Source organism: Podarcis muralis, chromosome 5 (assembly GCF_964188315.1).
Source record: "Podarcis muralis chromosome 5, rPodMur119.hap1.1, whole genome shotgun sequence".
NCBI lineage: Eukaryota > Metazoa > Chordata > Lepidosauria > Squamata > Lacertidae > Podarcis > Podarcis muralis.
Window position 1 is genome coordinate 21,073,045 of NC_135659.1, and position 19,400 is coordinate 21,092,444.

Below are 19,400 nucleotides of genomic sequence, written 5' to 3' on the forward strand. Positions count from 1 at the left end.
TGGCCAGCATGACTAAGCCGCTTCTGGTGAACCAGGGCAGTGCACGGAAATGCCATTTACCTTTGTGCCAGAGCGGTACCTATTTATCTACTTGCACTTTGAGGTGCTTTCGAAATGCTAGGTTGGCAGGAGCTGGGACAGAGCAATGGGAGCTCACCCCGTCATGGGGATTTGAACCGCCGACCTTCTGATCGGCAAGTCCTAGGCTCTGTGGTTTAACCCACAGCGCCACCCGCGTCCCTTTAAAACCAGATCCTTACCATAGCATTAAAGTAATGTTGCAGTGAATCAGAGAGGAAACACAGCATTCCATCCTCTTCAAGGTGTGGGAGGACACAATACAGGCAGAGCAAGACATATATTGCTCTTTAGCAAAATACAGAGCATGCAAACTTGAAAGCAATTAGGAAAAAGATCCTCTTATGAAAACAATGTGTTGTAGAATATGAATCAAAGTTGATAGCTATGAGCCAAAGAATTGTGTGCCCAGACTTCACATGCAGGAGGAGTCCTGGGTGCCTTTCTCCCTACCCCATGATCCAGCAAGCCATCCCTGATTCATAAGCATCACAAGACAGATGTTTCGGAAAGGATGTCATGAGAAGTTCTGCGGAAGAGCACTTTGAATCCTGACCAACACATTTCATTTGAAGAAATGCAGTGCACTAGCTTCAATTCAGCTCTCTGGTATCAATGACTTTGCCTAGCTTATCTCAAACATGGGCTTCACCCCAACCCCACACACTTTTGCGATTATAACGTAGGACGCCAGAAGTATGCCAGTTCTAGTTCTGAACAGTTAAAAAAAAAGCATATAAAGCAAAATCATCAGAGGTGGTCACCTCAGAAAGAAATGAGGTGCTATGCCAGAAGCCACATTTGCTTTTTCATATGCCAACCTGCTCAAATATAAGCCACAAGATGGGGGGGGGGGAGAGATTATTTTTAACAACAAAAAGAGCATGTGGCTGAAAGGAGCTGCAATCTCCCCCCTACACTATAGTTGGGCAGTGCTGTGTTTGGATCAAAGCAGTCTTCTGGGCACACTGACTGGGCTGCTGCTTTCTGCAAAAATGATGTGTGCAAAAGAGAACAATCCAAACTTGTAACATTTGGGAATCAAGGTTTACAAAGCCTTCTGTGTGTTGTTTATAGCTGACCTCTTTTCTTTCTGTTTTCACTAGCATGAGGAATTCTACAGAAACAGATACCAGACCACACTAAATTCATCTTCATCAACATCCTATCAGACAGCCTGCTCTACATTTTTTGGTCCCAACTGGCAAGGTGATACCAAACTCCCCACACTCCCTTCCACCCTGCATCTCCCAGGTCTTTAAGAACTGGGTCAGCCCTCCCTACTTCTAAAAGGTTAGGAATGGGGGAGGGTCACAATAATAAAGTTTCCTTGACCTGCTTCTCCTATCTCTTCCATGATATGCATACCAAATATCTTGCCAGCAGTGGTGAAGAGTGCTGCAGAAAATTCTTTGCAGACAGGAGATAAGGGAACAAGACAGTAGCAATCTCTCTCCTTCACCCACCCACCCACCCACCCACCGACAGATTACACAGTAGTAATCATAGTCCCTGAGCACACAATTTCCAAGTTATACTGTGAAGACCCTAATAACTCTCCTCCTCTTCAAACCCCCATAGGAACATAAAATATCTAATCTTTTCTATTCCTGTGTTTGTAAGTCCCATTATAATCGCTGCCCAAATATTTGAAGAGAGCATGTCCCTTGAAAACCACTGGTTCAAGACATCCTCTAAATATAATATAATTAGTTTTCAACAAAGAATCTGTTAAATTACACCACAATACTATAGTGTTCTAACATTATAAGAGGCTGACTTTTTGTCATTTATCATGCTTGTAATGTGATAAAACACTTTTAAAAAGAGGATGACATTTAAAACACACATTTTTTTACAAAGAAAATACGTCTGTGGCTAAAAGCAATGTTCTTAAAGTGTGAGGTGGGTTTTCCCAAAGGGCCAAGAATCATTACCGTAAGTAGTAAGGTGAAGACATAAGTAGATAATGGGAACAGAAAGAGAAGAGGAAAAAATGTCAAGAAACTATACCCCACCCAAAACAGCTTAGAAAACACCTCTCTTCTTAAAGGCACATTTAGGCCACAATTGTCCCAAGAGACATATTTGAAACCACAGCAAACCACATGCAAAGAGGAGCTTTTCATGTTTGTGCAAAAAACTATAGATCTTCAGCTAGCTGAATGGTTTGTCCAGCTCCTATATCCAGAAGAACAAAGCCAGAACCCAAAGAACCATACAACTAGCTTTGTGTGCCCAATGGGGTTTTGAATTTGTAAACAATGCCAACTCACAAGCCACTTTTGAAGCTGAGAGTTCAAAGGCAGTTTGTGATATGACATGGTGGCTTGCTGTTCAAAGTAGTAAAAAAGCAAAAACCCTAGGCAAGCCTATGCCCTTGGATGCACCTAAAATAGCACTTTGGACCAAGTCTTTGTATGCAAGGGAGTCTTTTGATATCAGCAAGACTTACTTTTGCATTTTAAAAAAAATCCTTACTCAGCCAGGAAGATAATTTGGGTTACCTTGGGCTACTCACTATCATTCAGTTTAATATGCATCTCACAAGATCATGGTGAGAATGAATAAATGATCAGAATCAGGCCACTAATTGTTGCAAAGTTTGAGAATGTTTGACCCAGAAACTGAGAGTGTGATGGCTGGACAGAGCGCAGGTAGTCTGCATGCAGCCCCCAACCTCATTTTATGTGGCTCCCAGAGCCTCCGAAAACTGTCTCATTCTTTCATCCCATCAGTGTTTGTTCCTTCATTTCCACCTATTTTTTCTGGCTTTTATCCCTCTTTCTACCTTATTTCAGAATAACTGGAAGGGGTGGTATTCTACTTGTCAAAAATAAATTGATACTTCAAAACTTTTTTTCTGATTATACAGCTTGGGAAAAAGAAAGGGGGTTGCCGTCTGAAAACAAATTTGTAGGCTGTTGCCTTGTGTGTACATATTCTGCATCTGTATGTATGTGTGTCAGTCATAAAGGTTGTGTAAGTCTTAAACCAGTCCCGATATGCAGTGGTGGACTGGATGAGGGCCAGTAGACTGAAGCTGAATTCTGGCAAGATGGAGGCCCTGTGGGTGAGTGGTTCCTAGGTCTGGTAGATAAGTTGATTGTCTGTTCTAAACAGGGTTGGGGAGAAACACACACACATACACACATACACGAGGATCATGTGTTGGTTGGGGATATTCCTGGATTCATCTTTGTCACTAGTCCAAATAGCCTCAGTGTCTTGGAGCACCTTCTATCAGTATTGGCAACTATAATAATTCTTGGATAGCAACAGTTTGGCCACGGTGATCCATGCATTGGTAACCTCGAGGTTGAATTACAGTGGTACCTCGGGCTACAAACGCTTCGGGTTACAAACTCCACTAACCCGGAAGTGGTACCACGGCTTGCGAACTTTGCCCCAGGATGAGAACGGAAATTGCACGGCGGCAGTGGGAGGCCCCATTAGCAAAAGCGGTTCCTCAGGTTGAGAAATGTTTCAGGTTAAGAACAAACCTTCAGAACTAATTACGTAAGTTTGTAACCCAAGGTACCACTGTACTGCAATGTGCTCTATGTGGGGTTGCCATTAAGGCCGATCTAGAAGCTGCAGCTGGTGCAGAATGCTGTGGCTAAGCTGATGTTAGGAGCAACCTACCACCAGTATGTAACAGTACGTAAAATAATCTTCACTGACTGCCAATTACCTACTGGAAAGAGTTTGAGGTTTTTACTGCTGATATACAAAGCCCTAAGCAGCCTTGAACCTGTTTGCATGGAAGTTCACCTCTTCATGCAACCCTGCTTGAACTCTTCTGCTACATGCCCAAAATGTTATTTTAACAAGTACTAGGCCCAGAACTTTTAGTGCACTTTGCAGTGCACTCCTCCCTGGAACTTGTAATCAAATCAACAATTTGTTACTTTAGGCATCTCCTTCAGGCTTTTTTATTCAACCAGGCTTTTACATGGTAGCATAATGTTCATGCTGGTTTTTCAAAGTGAATTAACATACTTTGATTGGTCTAATTTTGTATTTTATTTCTGTTTCTTTCAGGTATGCCACCACAATATTCTTGAGTGGTGGGCAGTTTATAAATTATTTAAATAAATAAGGTTATCTCCTTTTAACAGCTGGTGTTATTGCCCAGAATCAGATGTACAAATTTAAAACATCAGCTTCTGTAACTGAAATGTGGTTTCAGTGAGCCTTTAGCACACAACTGTTATGACAACAGTGTGGCACTATTTGTCTATTTAAGGCAAACGTGGTTGAGATGATCACATACAACTTCCTGTTTGCTCAAAGGAGAACAAAGATGTACACCTAAATTTAAAACACAAAGGGGACAATCAAATTTCCTTCATTATTTATACCATCCCCCCCCCCCGTCATTTCTATTCTGAGAACCAAATCCATATACAGTAAACGATCCCTAATTTAGCATTAAGTTGCCTACACTACAGATATAGGGTGGTGTTCAACAATGTTTGAATCAGACTCACTGAAATTAATGAACATGACCAAGTTAGGGCCATAATTTTCAACAGGTCTACTCTGAGTAAAACTTAGTTGACTACCTCCTACAAGGATATCAAAAGTTTATCTAATGAACAGATTAACATACAACCACAATGTGCATCCAGGTATCAGCATGCAAACAACCTAAATTCTACTTGAAACATAATGTTACCATTTAGGGAAAATAACATGCTAACACTATTGTTCTGAGACTTAATGGAAAATTCTAAGAGCATAAGATGATTTTTCAAAAGTAGCCCACCAAAGTTACTAAATTACACTCTTCAAGCCTATTAAATTAAATTAGCAATCAATACAGTGGTACCTCAGGTTAAGTACTTAATTCGTTACGGAGGTCCGTACTTAACCTGAAACTGTTCTTAACCTGAAGCACCACTTTAGCTAATGGGGCCTCCCGCGCAGCTACTGCATGATTTCTGTTCTCATCCTGAAGCAAAGTTCTTAACCCAAGGTACTATTTCTGGGTTAGCAGAGTCTGTAACCTGAAGCGTATGTAACCCGAGGTACCACTGTACAGTGGTGCCTCGCAAGACGAAATTAATTCATTCTGCGAGTTTTGTCATATTGCGATTTTTTTCGTCTTGTGAAGCACGGTGTCGGGAAAGTTTTGGAAAAGCTTCAAAAATCACCAAAGTCTTTAAAAACCTCAAAAAAGGCTACCACACCGCGTTCTATGAGTTGCTCCTCGAAGTCAAGTCGCAACTGTATTAACGGTGTTAAGAAAAAGGAAACAAACTTGCAAGACGTTTCCGTCTTGCGAAGCAAGCCCATAGGGAAAATCCTCTTGCGAAGCAGCTCAAAAAACCTTTTCGTCTAGCGAGTTTTTTGTCTTGCGAGGCATTCGTCTTGCGAGGTACCACTGTACTATCCCAGCTGGCCGTCACACAACAGCATGCAAATCACTTGACACACATCTCCCTCACTTTCAGGTCTGGATGCCTAAGAATTCATTTTCAGATATATAATTGATTGCAGAGGCCTCTACATCTTAAGAAGTTAGAAGGGTAACTGATTATCACAGTCGTTATTCCTGCTAATAAAACACCCTCCAAACAGGAGCACAATTCCCAGTATTTCAACAAAGGGCTGCAGATTGCAAAATGTGACCCATCGACTGCTCACTGCCTATCTCTGTTTGACGCAACTTAGCAGCACAAACCCAAATGTGACTTCCGTTCCTGAATCCTGGATACTTTTTAAGTCACCATAAAGCCTTTCTCAGTCTTCCCCTCTGCTTACAAACTTCAGCATCACAATACTGGAAAGTCCTCGTGGCTCTTGAGGAGACCCTCCCTGGAGCCCAAAGAGAATTTCCCCTATAGATTATGAAGAAGCAGGACTCTGGTGCTTGCTGGCTTGAAAAAGGCGTGTGGGGCCCCTGATGCTGCTGTGCTACCGCGCTCAGAGGTAAGAGGCAGGAAAGCTGGTTTCCAGCAGGTCTTCCCTGTGTGGCTTTCCCAGCCTCTCTGGGCTTGTGGTGCTCTGAGGCAGAGGGACTCCCCTGAGTAGAATCCCTTCTATAGCCACCAAATGAAGAAGGTTCAAGGTAAAGGTCCAGAAGTAAAGTTTTAAAATGTTTTAAAAGGACTTTATGAGTTCTCTCTAATGCTGCACTACTCCACTCAACAGCTGATGGGCAGGAAGCCGTTCCTTGCAGCAGGGCTTGGCTAACATCCTGCCTTCTGAAGCACTGCATCAGTGCAATGCACCCTGTACTAGCACTGAGACCATATCTCTTTCCCACCATGCCAGTGCAGGGGTGGTGACTGGCACTATGCCAAAGAGAAAAGGCTGCTATATAGGATGCCAGTCATTCTTTTATGGCATCTGTTCTCATACAGACTGGGCCAGAAGGCTGCCTAGCGAGTGGAACAGAGTCAAACAGTCTTCCCCACTTGCCAGACTCAAGACTACACTTGCGCCATGGCAATGCACACTCCTGGAACTTGGGTCCCTGGTGCTGAAGCACACATATATGGCAAGGTTTCCACTGAATTTTGCTTTGAACACATCCATTCATCCCTTACAAAGTACAGTCCACTAAATAATAGTAAAGTTCAAATGAAGGTTCAGACATGTTTGAATCAAAAGCTTGAACTTAACAAGAAGCCAGCAGTTGCTCAGCAGTAATTGCCAAGCACTTGTCTCCTTTTACTTGGTCTTGGATACCACATACTTTTTCCAGCAATATATATAGGGCAGAACCATCTGCTTGATGCCTTTGTATGTTCACCTGCACTAGCCACAAAGCCAAGGGCTGTCAACTTACAAGCAGTTATCAGCAGCATCCTGCAGGTGTGGCCTGAAATGCTTTGGCCAGGATGTCTGTGAAGACTCAACGCAATTTGAAATGTAATCAGTAGTATGCCTTGCAAAGTTAGTTTGGTCCAGCAATATTTCCAGTTCTGGGGAAGGGTTGTCGCTCAGTGGCAGAGCATATGCTTGGTGTGCAAAAGATCCAATGTTCAATACCCAGCATCTCCAGGCAGGGGTAGAAAAGCCTGAGACCATGGAGAGTAGATAATAATGTGTTAGATCAGGGTTTCCCAAATGTGGGTCTCCAACTGTTTTTGGACTACAATTCCCATCATTCCTGACAGCTAGGGATGATGGGAGTTGTAGTCAAAAACCAGCTGGAGATCCAAGTTTGGCAAATCCTGAGCTAGATGGACAAACGGTCTGACTCTATATAAGACAGCTTCCTATGTTCCTAATATTAGACTGAATTGCAATATGAGCTGGAAAACCTCACTTAAAAAGAAACAAATGTTTTGGTTAGCAACCAAACCATCAAGGAAGTTGCTCTCCACCCAAAAGTGATGCCCACTGTGGGCTTAAACAGTAAGCACCAGGTTCCTTTCTGGTCCAGCAAAGACTAGTGTCATTTTGTTACGTAGAAAAGCATCTTTCTTCCTCAATCACACAACAAAAGTGGGAGAAGCTGTCAACGTGAAACTGACAAATCTTAATATTAGTGATAACACACTAGGGATTTCTGCTTTCTTAAGTCCTCCACATGATTTTACAATATATATTTTTTTTAATGTAATGTCTGCTCAAACTATATTTTTCAACCTGTTTCTACCAACCTCGGCAGCCACATACAACAGCCCACCAACTGAAAATGAAAAGTTCTCTGAAAGGAGAGTGGGGATGGCATGTCAAGCAAGTGGCCACCTACAACACACAGTTGGTGAGCTGCAATTGGCTTGAAGAGTCGCATGTTTTCTTTTTTGAGGAATTCTTGTAGTCTATTTTACCTCACTTCAAGATCCAAGGCAGCTTATAATATTAAAAAGCTAATACAAAAGTTCCTAGGAAGCTCAGAAAATATATTTTATTTTTCAGCATCAAAGCAAGCTTGGCTTAATCCCCAAAGCCCCCCCCCCCCCCCGAAATAACAGCATAATCACAATATGCCAAAAAACCAAGGAGCAACAAAGCTAAACAGGCTTCCTGGGAACTGGAATTCCAAACCCCAGATTCAGTTACTAAAAAGGCCCTATCATATGTGAACACCTGCCTCATACCAGATAGCCGGGCAGGGGGAGAAGGAAGTCACAAAGCAAGGTTTTGGATGAGGTAAGGCAACAGTAATCAGAGGTAGGAGGGAGAATGATGGGGAGAAATTGTCATTGATGCCCAAATATTACATATAAGAAGTAACACGACACAACCTTTCCATCAACTGCAAACTAGAGAAGTGTTAATGTGAATAAACTGACTCCTATCAGAAGATACATATTAATTATAAGATAACAAGCCAGCATTACACTATTTAAAAAAAATACTTCAGCAAAAGGGTTTTTAAGAAATACAGAAAGATTTAGAAAATTTCCACCAGTGGACATTTTTCAACAAAAATCCGATAACTGTATAGGTCATATTAAGGTCTTTTTGCCTCCTAGCCCAGTCTTTCCTGCTGCTCAGTCTTTGCAGGGAGACCATAATTTTCTGCTTCTGATATTTCTACAGCAACACTTATGACTGTGATGTCATAAACTCAACCCCAACTTCACAGCAAGATCAAGCACAGTGAGCAGATGGGATGCAAAGAAGAAAGCCCATTTAAAATACAAATCTCTTTCATAAAGAAGAAAAGGGTGCAGGCACAGAGGGTGAATGGGTCTCATTTCTAAGTATGACATATTCAAAAGATTATCCTAGCATGAAAATCTATTTAAGGCTAGACTTGCAACAGACCAAGTAACTGTATAATTCACTACATTTTATGTTAAATTTATTAATTTAAGTGGAAGGTAGAAAATGCTAGTCAGAGGAAGGAGTGTTATCAGTATCAAGACAGAGTAGGGGGAAATGTTTAGAAAGTGGGGGGAAATAAAAGAGTTATGGTTTTAACACACAACCTCAAACAGAAAGTCCCCCACCTTCACCAAATGTACATAGCTATGCCTTCCAATACAATATTAGGGACCCTGTTAGTTGGAGGGATGTGGAAGATCAGTCCTGGGGGCTAAATGCAACCCTCCAGGCCTCTCTGTCTGGCCCTTGAGACTCTTCCCAGGCCACATCTCCCACCAGTTCTGTGTTCTTGAACTGTGACCATGCTTCTTCCTTGCCTTGGTGGAGCACAGATAAGAATTTGTGAGTGCATGGAGAAAGCAGCCTACTGTACAGAAGTAAAATTCACCTTAGGTGCTCTGCCCACTTTTGCCTCTGACCCTACCCAGCATCGATATGTGGCACTGGAACTACATTTTTAAGAGTTGTTTCCTGTGATCCTGGAGTAAAGTTTAATAAATGACTCTATCATATGGATAAAGCCCCTAGGCAGGGCACTGTTTTACTTGTCATTTGAAAAAGACCAGGTCCTTTTAAAAAAATTATTTGATTCAGAATTAAATCCAAAGATGGGAGGGAATGGTAGTAAAATGGATGCAGCTGAAGACCTGGGACACAAGATGAAGATCAAAATGATTTGGAAGTGAATTTATCCTCTATGGCCCCAGATTATCATTAAGTTCCTTCAAATCCTACAATTCTGTGATATTGACCTTGAAAGGGTCCTATTTAGGAAATAAGCATGTGCTGAATTTGTGAATTCAAGATAGAAAAATGACCAAACTAATCTCTTGCAAAGCTGAAAATATTATTTACACATACTGTGCCTTAACAGTCAGATGAATTCATAGTATTCCCAGTATAATGCTGTGTCCTCATTATACTGTGCTACCAACAATTGACAGACTATGATAGGACTCTGCCCTGAGACCAAACTAAATTAAATATAACACAGACAGAAGTGATAATAAGTAATACAGGGTGGAACCTTACACCTGTAAGAAAATAATTAAGACTTTTCAAAAAGTGTTTACTTATTATTGCCAGCAAATCCTCTCATTTAAAAATACATTGACTAGGATGTGGCCAGGAAGGCTGGTATGAAAATCTAACTCATACAGCGATTATTTCCAAAGTGCAGAGTGTAACTACCCAACTCTCACCATATGAAAGAGCAACCTAGACACAAAGGGCAAAATGAAAAGGGGAAGGCAGAGGAACACATAAAAAAGAGACATCTAAAAGCATCTGTCTCTCTGACCCAAATCATAACTAAGGTGGCAGCTGCAGGAGCATGTAAGGGAAGTTAAACCTTAACAAAAAAAATTAAAGAAATGGTAACCAGATTAGAAGCTAAGGCAGGTATGAAATTCAAAGAAAACATACAAGGATATCGCTCTTGAGAAGGCTTGGCTCAAGAATATTTTCCACCTCCACCTCCCCACCCAGTTACAGCCCACTTTCCAGTCATAGTGCCCTGAAAGAAAGCTTGCCACAATGAATTATCAAGAAGTCTGAACTATTAGTCCCAAAACCAGAATGAGTTTGATCCAATGATTTCCTTATTCCATCAGAGGAAGGTAAACTTTGGATCTATCCCAATGAAAGTCACTAAAACGATAAATGACAGGACTGAATAAAAACCAAACATAATAATTTTACCCTGCCAAAACAGGCCTTGGGTGTCCTTCCCAACAACCTTTATGGAGGTCAACCTGCAGGCTTCGTGAAGAAGTGTATCACATAAAACAGCTACCGAAGAAACCCCACTCCTAGAGAATGCCATTGTAAACTCAGATAAAGAATGTACCTGGCAACCACTTAAATGGTCTTAATGGTACATAATGCTTAAAAGCTACGTGACTACATCTGCAGAAGCCCCTGGCTTACACACTCCCCCTTCTAGTGTGGACACCAGAAGAACAAAAGCTTTTGCTTCCATTTTTGACGAAATGCAATTTCACTATTTCTTCCAAAGCCAAAGGAACTGTGGTTAATTTACACTGTGGTTAACTCAAAGAGGCCAGGATCTATTGTGGCTTGTTCACTAACAAGAGTTTGAAGTAATCAGAGTTTCACAAGTTCAGGCTAACAGGGAACTCTGATTAGTTTAAAAGCAGAAGCAGAAGCTTTCAATCTGCTCTTCATGGCCATATCAGAGGAACAAATGAACAAACCCACAGTTCATTCAGACTCATTCCATTAACACTAAACTATTGCTTAGCACTGCAGTCAAACCAGCCCAGTGTGGTAGGAGTTTATATAGAAGGCCTTTTATAAAGGCCCAAGCCATTGAGGACTCTAAAAGGTCAGCTCTGGCCCTTTGAATTTCGCTTGGAAATTAACTGGCAACCAGCAGAATAATATGGGGTTGCCAACTCAAACAATATATTCTGGATCCAGTGGAGTCCAGCAGTTTTACACACATATGCACATGGAGTCCACCACAAAAGCCACACACACAGATGACAGGCCAACCAGCCAGCAAAAGCATAGCAACTCTTGCATGATACAGTCCAAGCAAAGTGCCTGTTAATAATCCTACTGCAGCATTTTGGATCAACTGAAGTTTCCAGACTGTTTTCAAGGGCAGCCTCATTCATCCAAGAAGCATGAAGGAGAAAAATAAAATACACATAGTGCCAATGTGATTATTCTAGAAAAGAAGAACTGAATTATCAGAAAAAAGTGACTACACAAAAACAAAGAAAAGGTGAGACATGCCTAGATGCTTTATAAGAGATCTAATATGAGAAGTACAAAGTACTGGACTGCACACAAAAAAGTCTCATGATCAGAAAATTGTTTGTTTTAACCAAAAATGAGAATAGAATCAGGAGTCAAGTATAGGAGGAACTGAATAGAGGACCAAAGAGTGAACTTTAAGTAAGGAAACAGAAACACATGCAAAGAAGGAAAGCAAAATGCAGTGTTGGAAAGACATGCAATCCAACAGGAACCATGAAATGGTGTTGCACACAGCAGATCAGGGAATGGGACAAGTCGATGACATGAATAAGTTCAGCCTATGATAACCGGAACAATGATGCAGTCCAAAGACAAAACAACCCACAGGGCAACAATACCTTGGTGAAACTGGCAAAACAGATCCCCAGCGTAGACAAACCAGCTGAGATTCGGTACAGAAGCAGCCCATAATATTGCAAACAACAAATGTTGGAAATGACAAATCTTGGCAATGTCTTATATGGCAGTATTTTCAACAGCTGATCATTGCTATTGCTCAATGACTAGAGACCTCAGTGCTGTTCATACCATTTCAAAAGCTCCGCATAAAGGCACAAAAACACTTCTGCTTTGGCATACTGATTTTCTCCCCACAACACTAGAAAAACTTTCAAAGTTTGTGGTCGCATAAACGAAGACAAACCACATAGCATATTTCAGAAGAGGCTGTTTAGCATGTTATTCCTGTTCCTTTCATACAGAGTGGACCAGAGGTAGCCACCAACAATCAACAGTAGAAGAGATGCTGTTTCCTTTTTGAAACACGCATCTTCATTTCACCTCATTTTATTTGTCACAGACATGCTAGAAACAGGATATTGTGGATATTTTTCTCATGTTTGCATTATCTAAAAAGTCTAGTATCTGCTGCCTCAAGTAATTTAGTCCTAACAGGTTTGTTCACAACCCAAGTTGCAGAGGTGTCATTAATAAGGAAGGAATAGGCCATCCAGTGGCCCAAGCCTAATGAAAGAACCAAACAAATAAAAAGAAGTGATTTACACAGTTAGGAAAGAAAAATCACATGACACAGCACTCTCAGGATGGTACCATTTCAAGATGCAGGGAAGACAGCGCATGTGACGACTTTCCTTCAAGAAAAATTCCCTCCAAGTAGAAAATTAGCACTAGCCAGCAGCCGCTCCCATACACGCTAACTCTCCACAAGCAAATTATATGATTCTGCATGCCAGAAACTAAGACATGGCTCCCTACCTATATCCTTAAATGGTACAGTCCTGAAATAGCATGGCTACTTACAGGGGCATAGCCAAAGAGAAAATCACCTGCTTAAAACATTCTAATTATACATACTGCTAAACACAACTTATTAAATTCATTAGAATGTGCAAATTGAAAAAGGTCAGAAAAGCTAAAGCATGAACTTAAAGTAAGCTGCATGTCTCCAATTAAATATTATATTTGTCGCAACTAACAATAATAGGGGTAAATAAAACACATGTAACATAGTAAGCTGTAATTAATTTTCCTATTATTGAAAATCTAGTGTCATAAAAAAACCAATTTAAGCAATAATTAAGCATATGTCTTTTATATATTGCCTACATTTAAAAAGATATGTGAAATAAACAACCTGAACATATATTTTGCACCTTTAATTTATATGGATGAATACAAATGGCTAAAGTATATTACCTTCATTTTCAGAAGCCTGGCATTTTACCTGTAGCACCAAATCAAAAGTACACTCTGGATTTTCCCTGGAAGTAAAAACAAAACATTTAATTAGTTATGCATGCATCACAAGAATGCAAACTATCTGATTACAAGGGTATTATCACTGCTTTTGGTTAACATTCAACTGCATGTTGACTTTAAATTGTTCTCCTCATATCACAAAGATATTCCTCTCTATCGATCCATGATGAGATACACACATAATTGCATCAAGATTCATGTCCAACAAACAATTTTCAATCTTGCAGGACAGGTGGTGTTCAAGTAATACACAATCTGTTTCTACGTGGATCTGACCACTGGATGATGGGAGGAGGGCTCATGGTGGGGGAAAATAGTCATGTGAATCCACACGGAGGCTGACAAATGCAATGACTCAGATACCCTGTCACAAATCAGAAGTAACATTTGCTTTTATGTTCTGAGGAAAATGATTACTTTTCTCCCCAATAGTGAGCAAAAAAACCAACTACAAATATGAGATTACTTATTTCAGGGGGGCAACGTATACAAAAATGTGTTATCTATCTAACTTGTTAGCATGTTTCCTTACAGCCCTGTACATCAGCCTGCTCATATTAAAACACTGAAATAAAAATCAAACTTTTAAAGTCAAAGAATGTCTTGTTTTTGAAAAAAGAACTGAGAGCTCAGCGGCTGAAAACCACTCCCTATTTAAAGCCATCAGATTGTGGACCATTCTCCCACACAAGGGCCATCAGTTTTTTTTGGATGAGTGGATGATTTCCCTCCCGCTACATTGTTGCACTGCTATTTTGCTGCTCTTGTAACTTTGTTTAGTTTTGTGGTTTTAAACTTTCATTAATTGCATATTGTTTTGAAATGGTGATATTTTATGTAGCCCACCCTGGGGCCATGTGTGGAAGGGTGGGCTATAAATAAATGAAACCGTGTAAATAAATAAAGCATTCAGGATTAAACTGCTTCAGAGTTGGTTTCATGTTGTGAATATGGCTCTGAAAAAATAGCATGGAGCGACTGCTTCCCATGCAAACTCCGTCCCAAGTTCTTATGACAGTACCAGTATTTCCTTCTAATGTCATGTAAATGTTTTGGGAGTCAGTGTAATGTACCAAGCAGACAGATCTGGACTAGAGAAAGCTGGGTTTAAATCCTCACTCAGCCATGAACCCAATCTCACTGCATGACCTTGGGCCAGTCTGGTGTTCACTTAACAATCCTAGTAAGACAAACCAGTTTATTGGTCCAGGAATTAACTATGTGCTATTTGCAAATCTGGGATAATGCCAGGATTCTAAATGATTACTTCAGAGATTATTGGCTAAAAAGTGCTTATCAAATGCAGTTTACTTCATATGCACGTAACCTCTTCAAGAAGAATGCTGGGCTCAGCACGACTAATAACAACAGAGAAACCAGTATACAAGCAAGCAGTAATTATTTCAGGAACAGGAACAGCATGTAGATGAAGAGAGAGAAAGAAGTTTCCTCTGAAGTTACAAGAGGAATAAAAGTCACTAGAGGGTTGTGCATTGGAGGGGGGATTAGCACAAAACCACCACCCAAAATAACCAATGTAAGAGAACAAAAGAGAGTTACACTGCAGCTTCACTAATGAAGAAATGTTTGTTTAAACCAAGAGACCAGAATCCAGAACCTAAGGGTTAGACTGAAGGAAGGAGAGTCGCTCTCCAGGTAGGAAGAATTTTGTCCATTTCACCACTGCCTTTTTTGAACCACTTTTTTAAATAATAATAATAATAATAATAATAATACAAACAAGAACCTTCTCAAGCAAGTTAGGCCCCATAGAGAAATGGAAGATTTGTTTCCCATCTTGGATCAGACATCATAACAAGAACTGAGCTACGTAATCTTGTGCTGATCTGCTTCCTTATTGGATTCCAATATATAGAGCCTTGGAACTTTATAGTTTTAATAGGGTTTGTCTTTGACACTCTTTGGGGTTTTTTTCCTTTTCTCGGTTTTGTTTTTTTGTAATTAATTTTGGGGGGTAATCAGGTATCAGTTGGAAATTTGAACTGAAATTGAAATATTAACACACATACCAATTATGATATAATTTTGCTAGGTCCTAAGTGATAATGGTAAAAATGTCAGAATGACACCTGAGGAGCTATGAGCAAACTAGAAGCTCATATTAAAGAATGTACTAATTTTGTTTTAATGTTTATGTTCTTTCTGTATTTGTAATTTAAATTGTCAGAAATAAAAGGATTTTTTTTTTAAAAAAGTAATAATAGATTCTCAAATAACATATGTTCCCATGCCCTTGTAGCCCCTGATGAACAAAACAGGTAAATACAGAGTCAGAAGTCATCTTCTCTTGATCATGTGACTGAATAGTAAGTACATAAGTCAAAGCAGATGTAGTAGAAGCAACTGAAGATGTACATGCTGCACTCAAGAAGGTCAATTGGAGAGTGGGTCAAGACACCCAAAAGGATGCATAGCGATCATTTTAATTTGTGTGATGTAAAATGCAAGCTAAATTGAACAATATGGTTGTGACTGTGAGCCATTTCTCTCACACACCTCCTTTTCTTCTTTTAACTACAATATTGTACTGTACATCCTGAACCAAAATTCAGAGAAGGTAAAAGCGCCCACCTCCTTAGTCCTTAATCCCCTGAAAATTCCAACACACACATACCTAACTTCAATTTGGGGTGGGGAATTAATACTATCATGCCTATCCACATACAAAATAAGATTTGCCATACAATCCTCTGCATGTTTACTCAGAAATACCGTAAGTCCCAATGCATTCAATGGAGCTTGCTCCCAGGTAAGTGTGCATAGGAATGTAGCCTTATTTGAGTATCCAATTTGGATCCCTCCTAAAACAGCTGCAATAAAATTTGGGCAGTTCAGTCTGCTTCTAACAGCAGAGGTGCCCACAATGACTAAAAAAGAAACTTTATATCATAGCAGGTCCGCTAACTGTAACCACAACTTCTTGTCTCAGGAACTAGATAAGCATCTCATCAATTCAGTCTCTGAAATGATAGTAGTAAATTTTTGTGCTTCCTGCTGTGCATATCTACAAATTTGCTTCCACAAGAAGGCCTTTCAAGTTTATTTGTCCTTCACACCATATTTTAAAGTGTCAGCCCAGAGCAATAAATGTCAGACAGGCTTTCAGGTCTATTCCAAACGGTTCATCATAAATAGATTACTGTCACTTTGTTAAAGTGGAGGTTAAACTTCTTATCACTTTAAAACTACTCGGAACCTAAAGTTCAGCAAGTCTCACAGGGTCAAGGCTTTAACTGCAAATACGAGGCAAAAGCCCAATCATTCACTTTGCAAATATATCTGCTTTAGAATTGGCTAATGCAGTCAAAATGTATATTGGCTTACAATTCAATGTCAAAACAGTAAACAAAGACTGATCTAGGAATTCTTTGGCATCTTCTGTTCACATCTGGACTAGTCACTGGAATTTCTTTACCAAACTAATACCCCACAGCCCTAAAATGCCCTCTATTGCAATTGGGGAGGGGTCCCCATACCACTGCAGGGGCCCCCAATGCCAAACCACTATTTCATAGACTCTAGTATGAGTGTTTTGACAGGCTGCAGGGTCCCCATGATATGCCATGCATATTCACCCAACCACGTGCAGGCTTCAGGGAAAGGCGTGATGATCTTCGCAGAAATTAAAGCAGCACCCAGTTCCTGTCAAATATGTGGTTGACAGTCGGGGAGGGAGGTAGAAGAGAGGAGGACTCCTCTAGTAAGGTATAGGAGTCTGAGTGCCAGATGTTCATAAGGAGGCTGAAAATGTGCACTGGAGATGCTGAGGGAGGGGTTCCCCATGCCGGCTGGCAGTAGAGTTGCCAACTTCAAAACATCCTCCACCCTAGCCTGCTCTTGTACCTTTAGCAACTGCTTAGTTCCTGAAAGTCACGGGGGAAAGCTTTTCACAGCACTGTCACCTGGTGAACTGTGCAGAGGTCAAGCTGCTATTTAAAAGGACCCAGGAGGAGGAGGAGACATTTTTAATTAAGTTAAAGCTGTCAGATGTGTAAAGGACAGTGGAAATCTTCAGTTACCTATGATGTTTGTGAAGTGTTTATCAAGAGGGTAATACATAAAAGGAAGAATAATATTGGGGTGGGTTATTGGTTTGTTTCGTTCTTGTTTTTTATTAGGTACTTTGTATTTTTACCTTGCTATTTCATGCTGCAAATCTACGGCTGAGATCTACAGCCCCGAGATCTACAGCTGAAGGGTGGGACACTCCCAAGCCAGCTGAAATGGCCAGAGTGCTGGGGGGGATCAGGGTTCGAATCTCCCCAACTCAGCAGTTCATTTGGGTGACCTTGGGCCGGTCACCATCTCTTAAAGGTAAAGGGACCCCTGACCATTAGGTCCAGTCGTGACCGACTCTGGGGTTGCGGCGCTCATCTCGCTTTATTGGCCAAGGGAGCCGGCATACAGCTTCCGGGTCATGTGGCCAGCATGACTAAGCCGCTTCTGGCGAACCAGAGAAGCAGCACACAGAAACGCCGTTTACCTTCCCGCTGGAGCGGTACCTATTTATCTACTTGCACTTTTGATGTGCTTTCGAACTGCTAGGTTGGCACAACGGGAGCTCACCCCGTTGCGGGGATTCGAACCGCCGACCTTCTGATCAGCAAGCCCTAGGCTCTGTGGTTTAACCCTGCGTCCCTCACCATCTCTTACTTAGCCTCTAACCTCCCTCGCAGGGTCCATGTGAGGATGAACTGTAGGTGGGGGGGGGGGCAGAACCAGGTGCACCACCTTGAGCTCCTTGATGGTAGGTATATCGGTGCAAACATAAATATACAAATGAATAAGACGGGATGGGGGGGGGAGAGGTGGAGGGCGTGCAGGTGGTCTTTGCGCCATCCAGGTAAGGGAGCTTGCGCGGGTGGCTGCTGACCCTGACCTACGGAGACAGGGGAGGGGGGCGAAGGTCTTTCCTCCGCGGCTTCTCCCTCTCCTGCTGGCAGTGGGGCTGAGGTGTGGGGCGAGCGAGGGGAGAAGGCTTCGCGGCCTAGCCCCACGCCGCCGCCTCCCCCGGCGTCCCCTCAGCAGTGGCTCCAGTAGCAGCGACCCCTTCCTCCTCCCTCCTCCCTCCTCCTACTCCCTCCTGGCCTCGGCGCCTCGCCCTCCCCGCCGCCGCGTCCACTCACTTGATCCGGCAGTCCATGGTCGCATCTCGGGGGCGCCTCGGAGGAGGAGGGCGGCAGCACCACCACCACCACCCCCGGCACGGAGGAGACGCGAGGCGGGCGCCGGCCCGGCCTGGGCGGAGGAGGAGGCGGGAAAAGGGGCGCGAGGGTCTCCTCGGCCCTCCTCCCTGCTCTGCGCTCTCTCGCTCGCTCTAGGCCCCGGGGCGGAGGCCGGGCCAGGCTCTCGGGGGCGTCCGGGCCGAAGGTGGCCGCCGGCGGCCTCTCGCTCGCTTCGTCGGCAGCCAGAGCAGCGGCGGCGGCGGCAGCGGCGCCTCCCTCTCTCTCTCTCCCCCCTCAGAGGCGTCTCTCTCCCAGTTCCTGTCGCGGCTTCGCCGGCACCTGGCGGGAAGCAGGAAGCCCGGACGAGAGACTCTTCCCGGGGCTGAGGCTGCCCTGGCCTGGCGTGAGGGGAGGAGAAGCCGCAGGAGCCGCCGCTTCTCGCCGTAGTAATAATAGTAGTAGTAGTAGTGCAGCGACTGAGGGAGGTTGCCAACTGACGCGGTGCGCGCGCGCTCCTGCGGGCCTTTTTCGGCCACCGGCTGCCCGGCCCGCGGGAACCATAAAGTTGCACTTTTATAGCGCAGGAGCGGGAGGATTCGCCGCCGACTCTGCTGAACAGCCCCTTTTTTTGGAGGGAGGTGGGGGGAAGTTGGCAACCGTCCACGTCAAGGGACACAGTCCACGGCGCGCGAGATCTGGGTTCGAATCGCTGCTTGCGCCCGGCCTTGTTTCCCTGGGCCTGATAATTTCCCTCTCGAAGGGTGGAAGAGGCTCCCTCCACCTGTCCGCGTGGGAGCCACCCAGTCTGAAGCTGGAGGGGAGGGCTGGGTGTGATGT

General features: G+C 42.7%; 1 protein-coding gene across 4 annotated transcripts in view; it reads right to left on the reverse strand.

Moving 5' to 3' along the window:
- DENND1B (DENN domain containing 1B) overlaps positions 1 to 19,186 on the reverse strand; it is a 180,010-nt gene extending 160,824 nt beyond the window's left edge. Inside the window, exons 1-2 of one of the 4 annotated variants that reach the window (XM_077928357.1) lie at positions 18,525 to 19,184; positions 13,315 to 13,379 (exon numbers count right to left, since the gene is read on the reverse strand). In XM_077928357.1, the coding sequence (XP_077784483.1) occupies positions 13,315 to 13,379; positions 18,525 to 18,541 (82 nt within the window). In that variant the 5' untranslated portion in view covers positions 18,542 to 19,184. Of the gene's footprint in view, positions 1 to 13,314; positions 13,380 to 18,524 lie in introns of all 4 variants that reach the window. The other 3 variants (XM_028732552.2, XM_077928358.1, XM_077928359.1) reach the window with 3 other exon arrangements.
- Between the last annotated feature and the right edge of the window lie 214 nt (positions 19,187 to 19,400).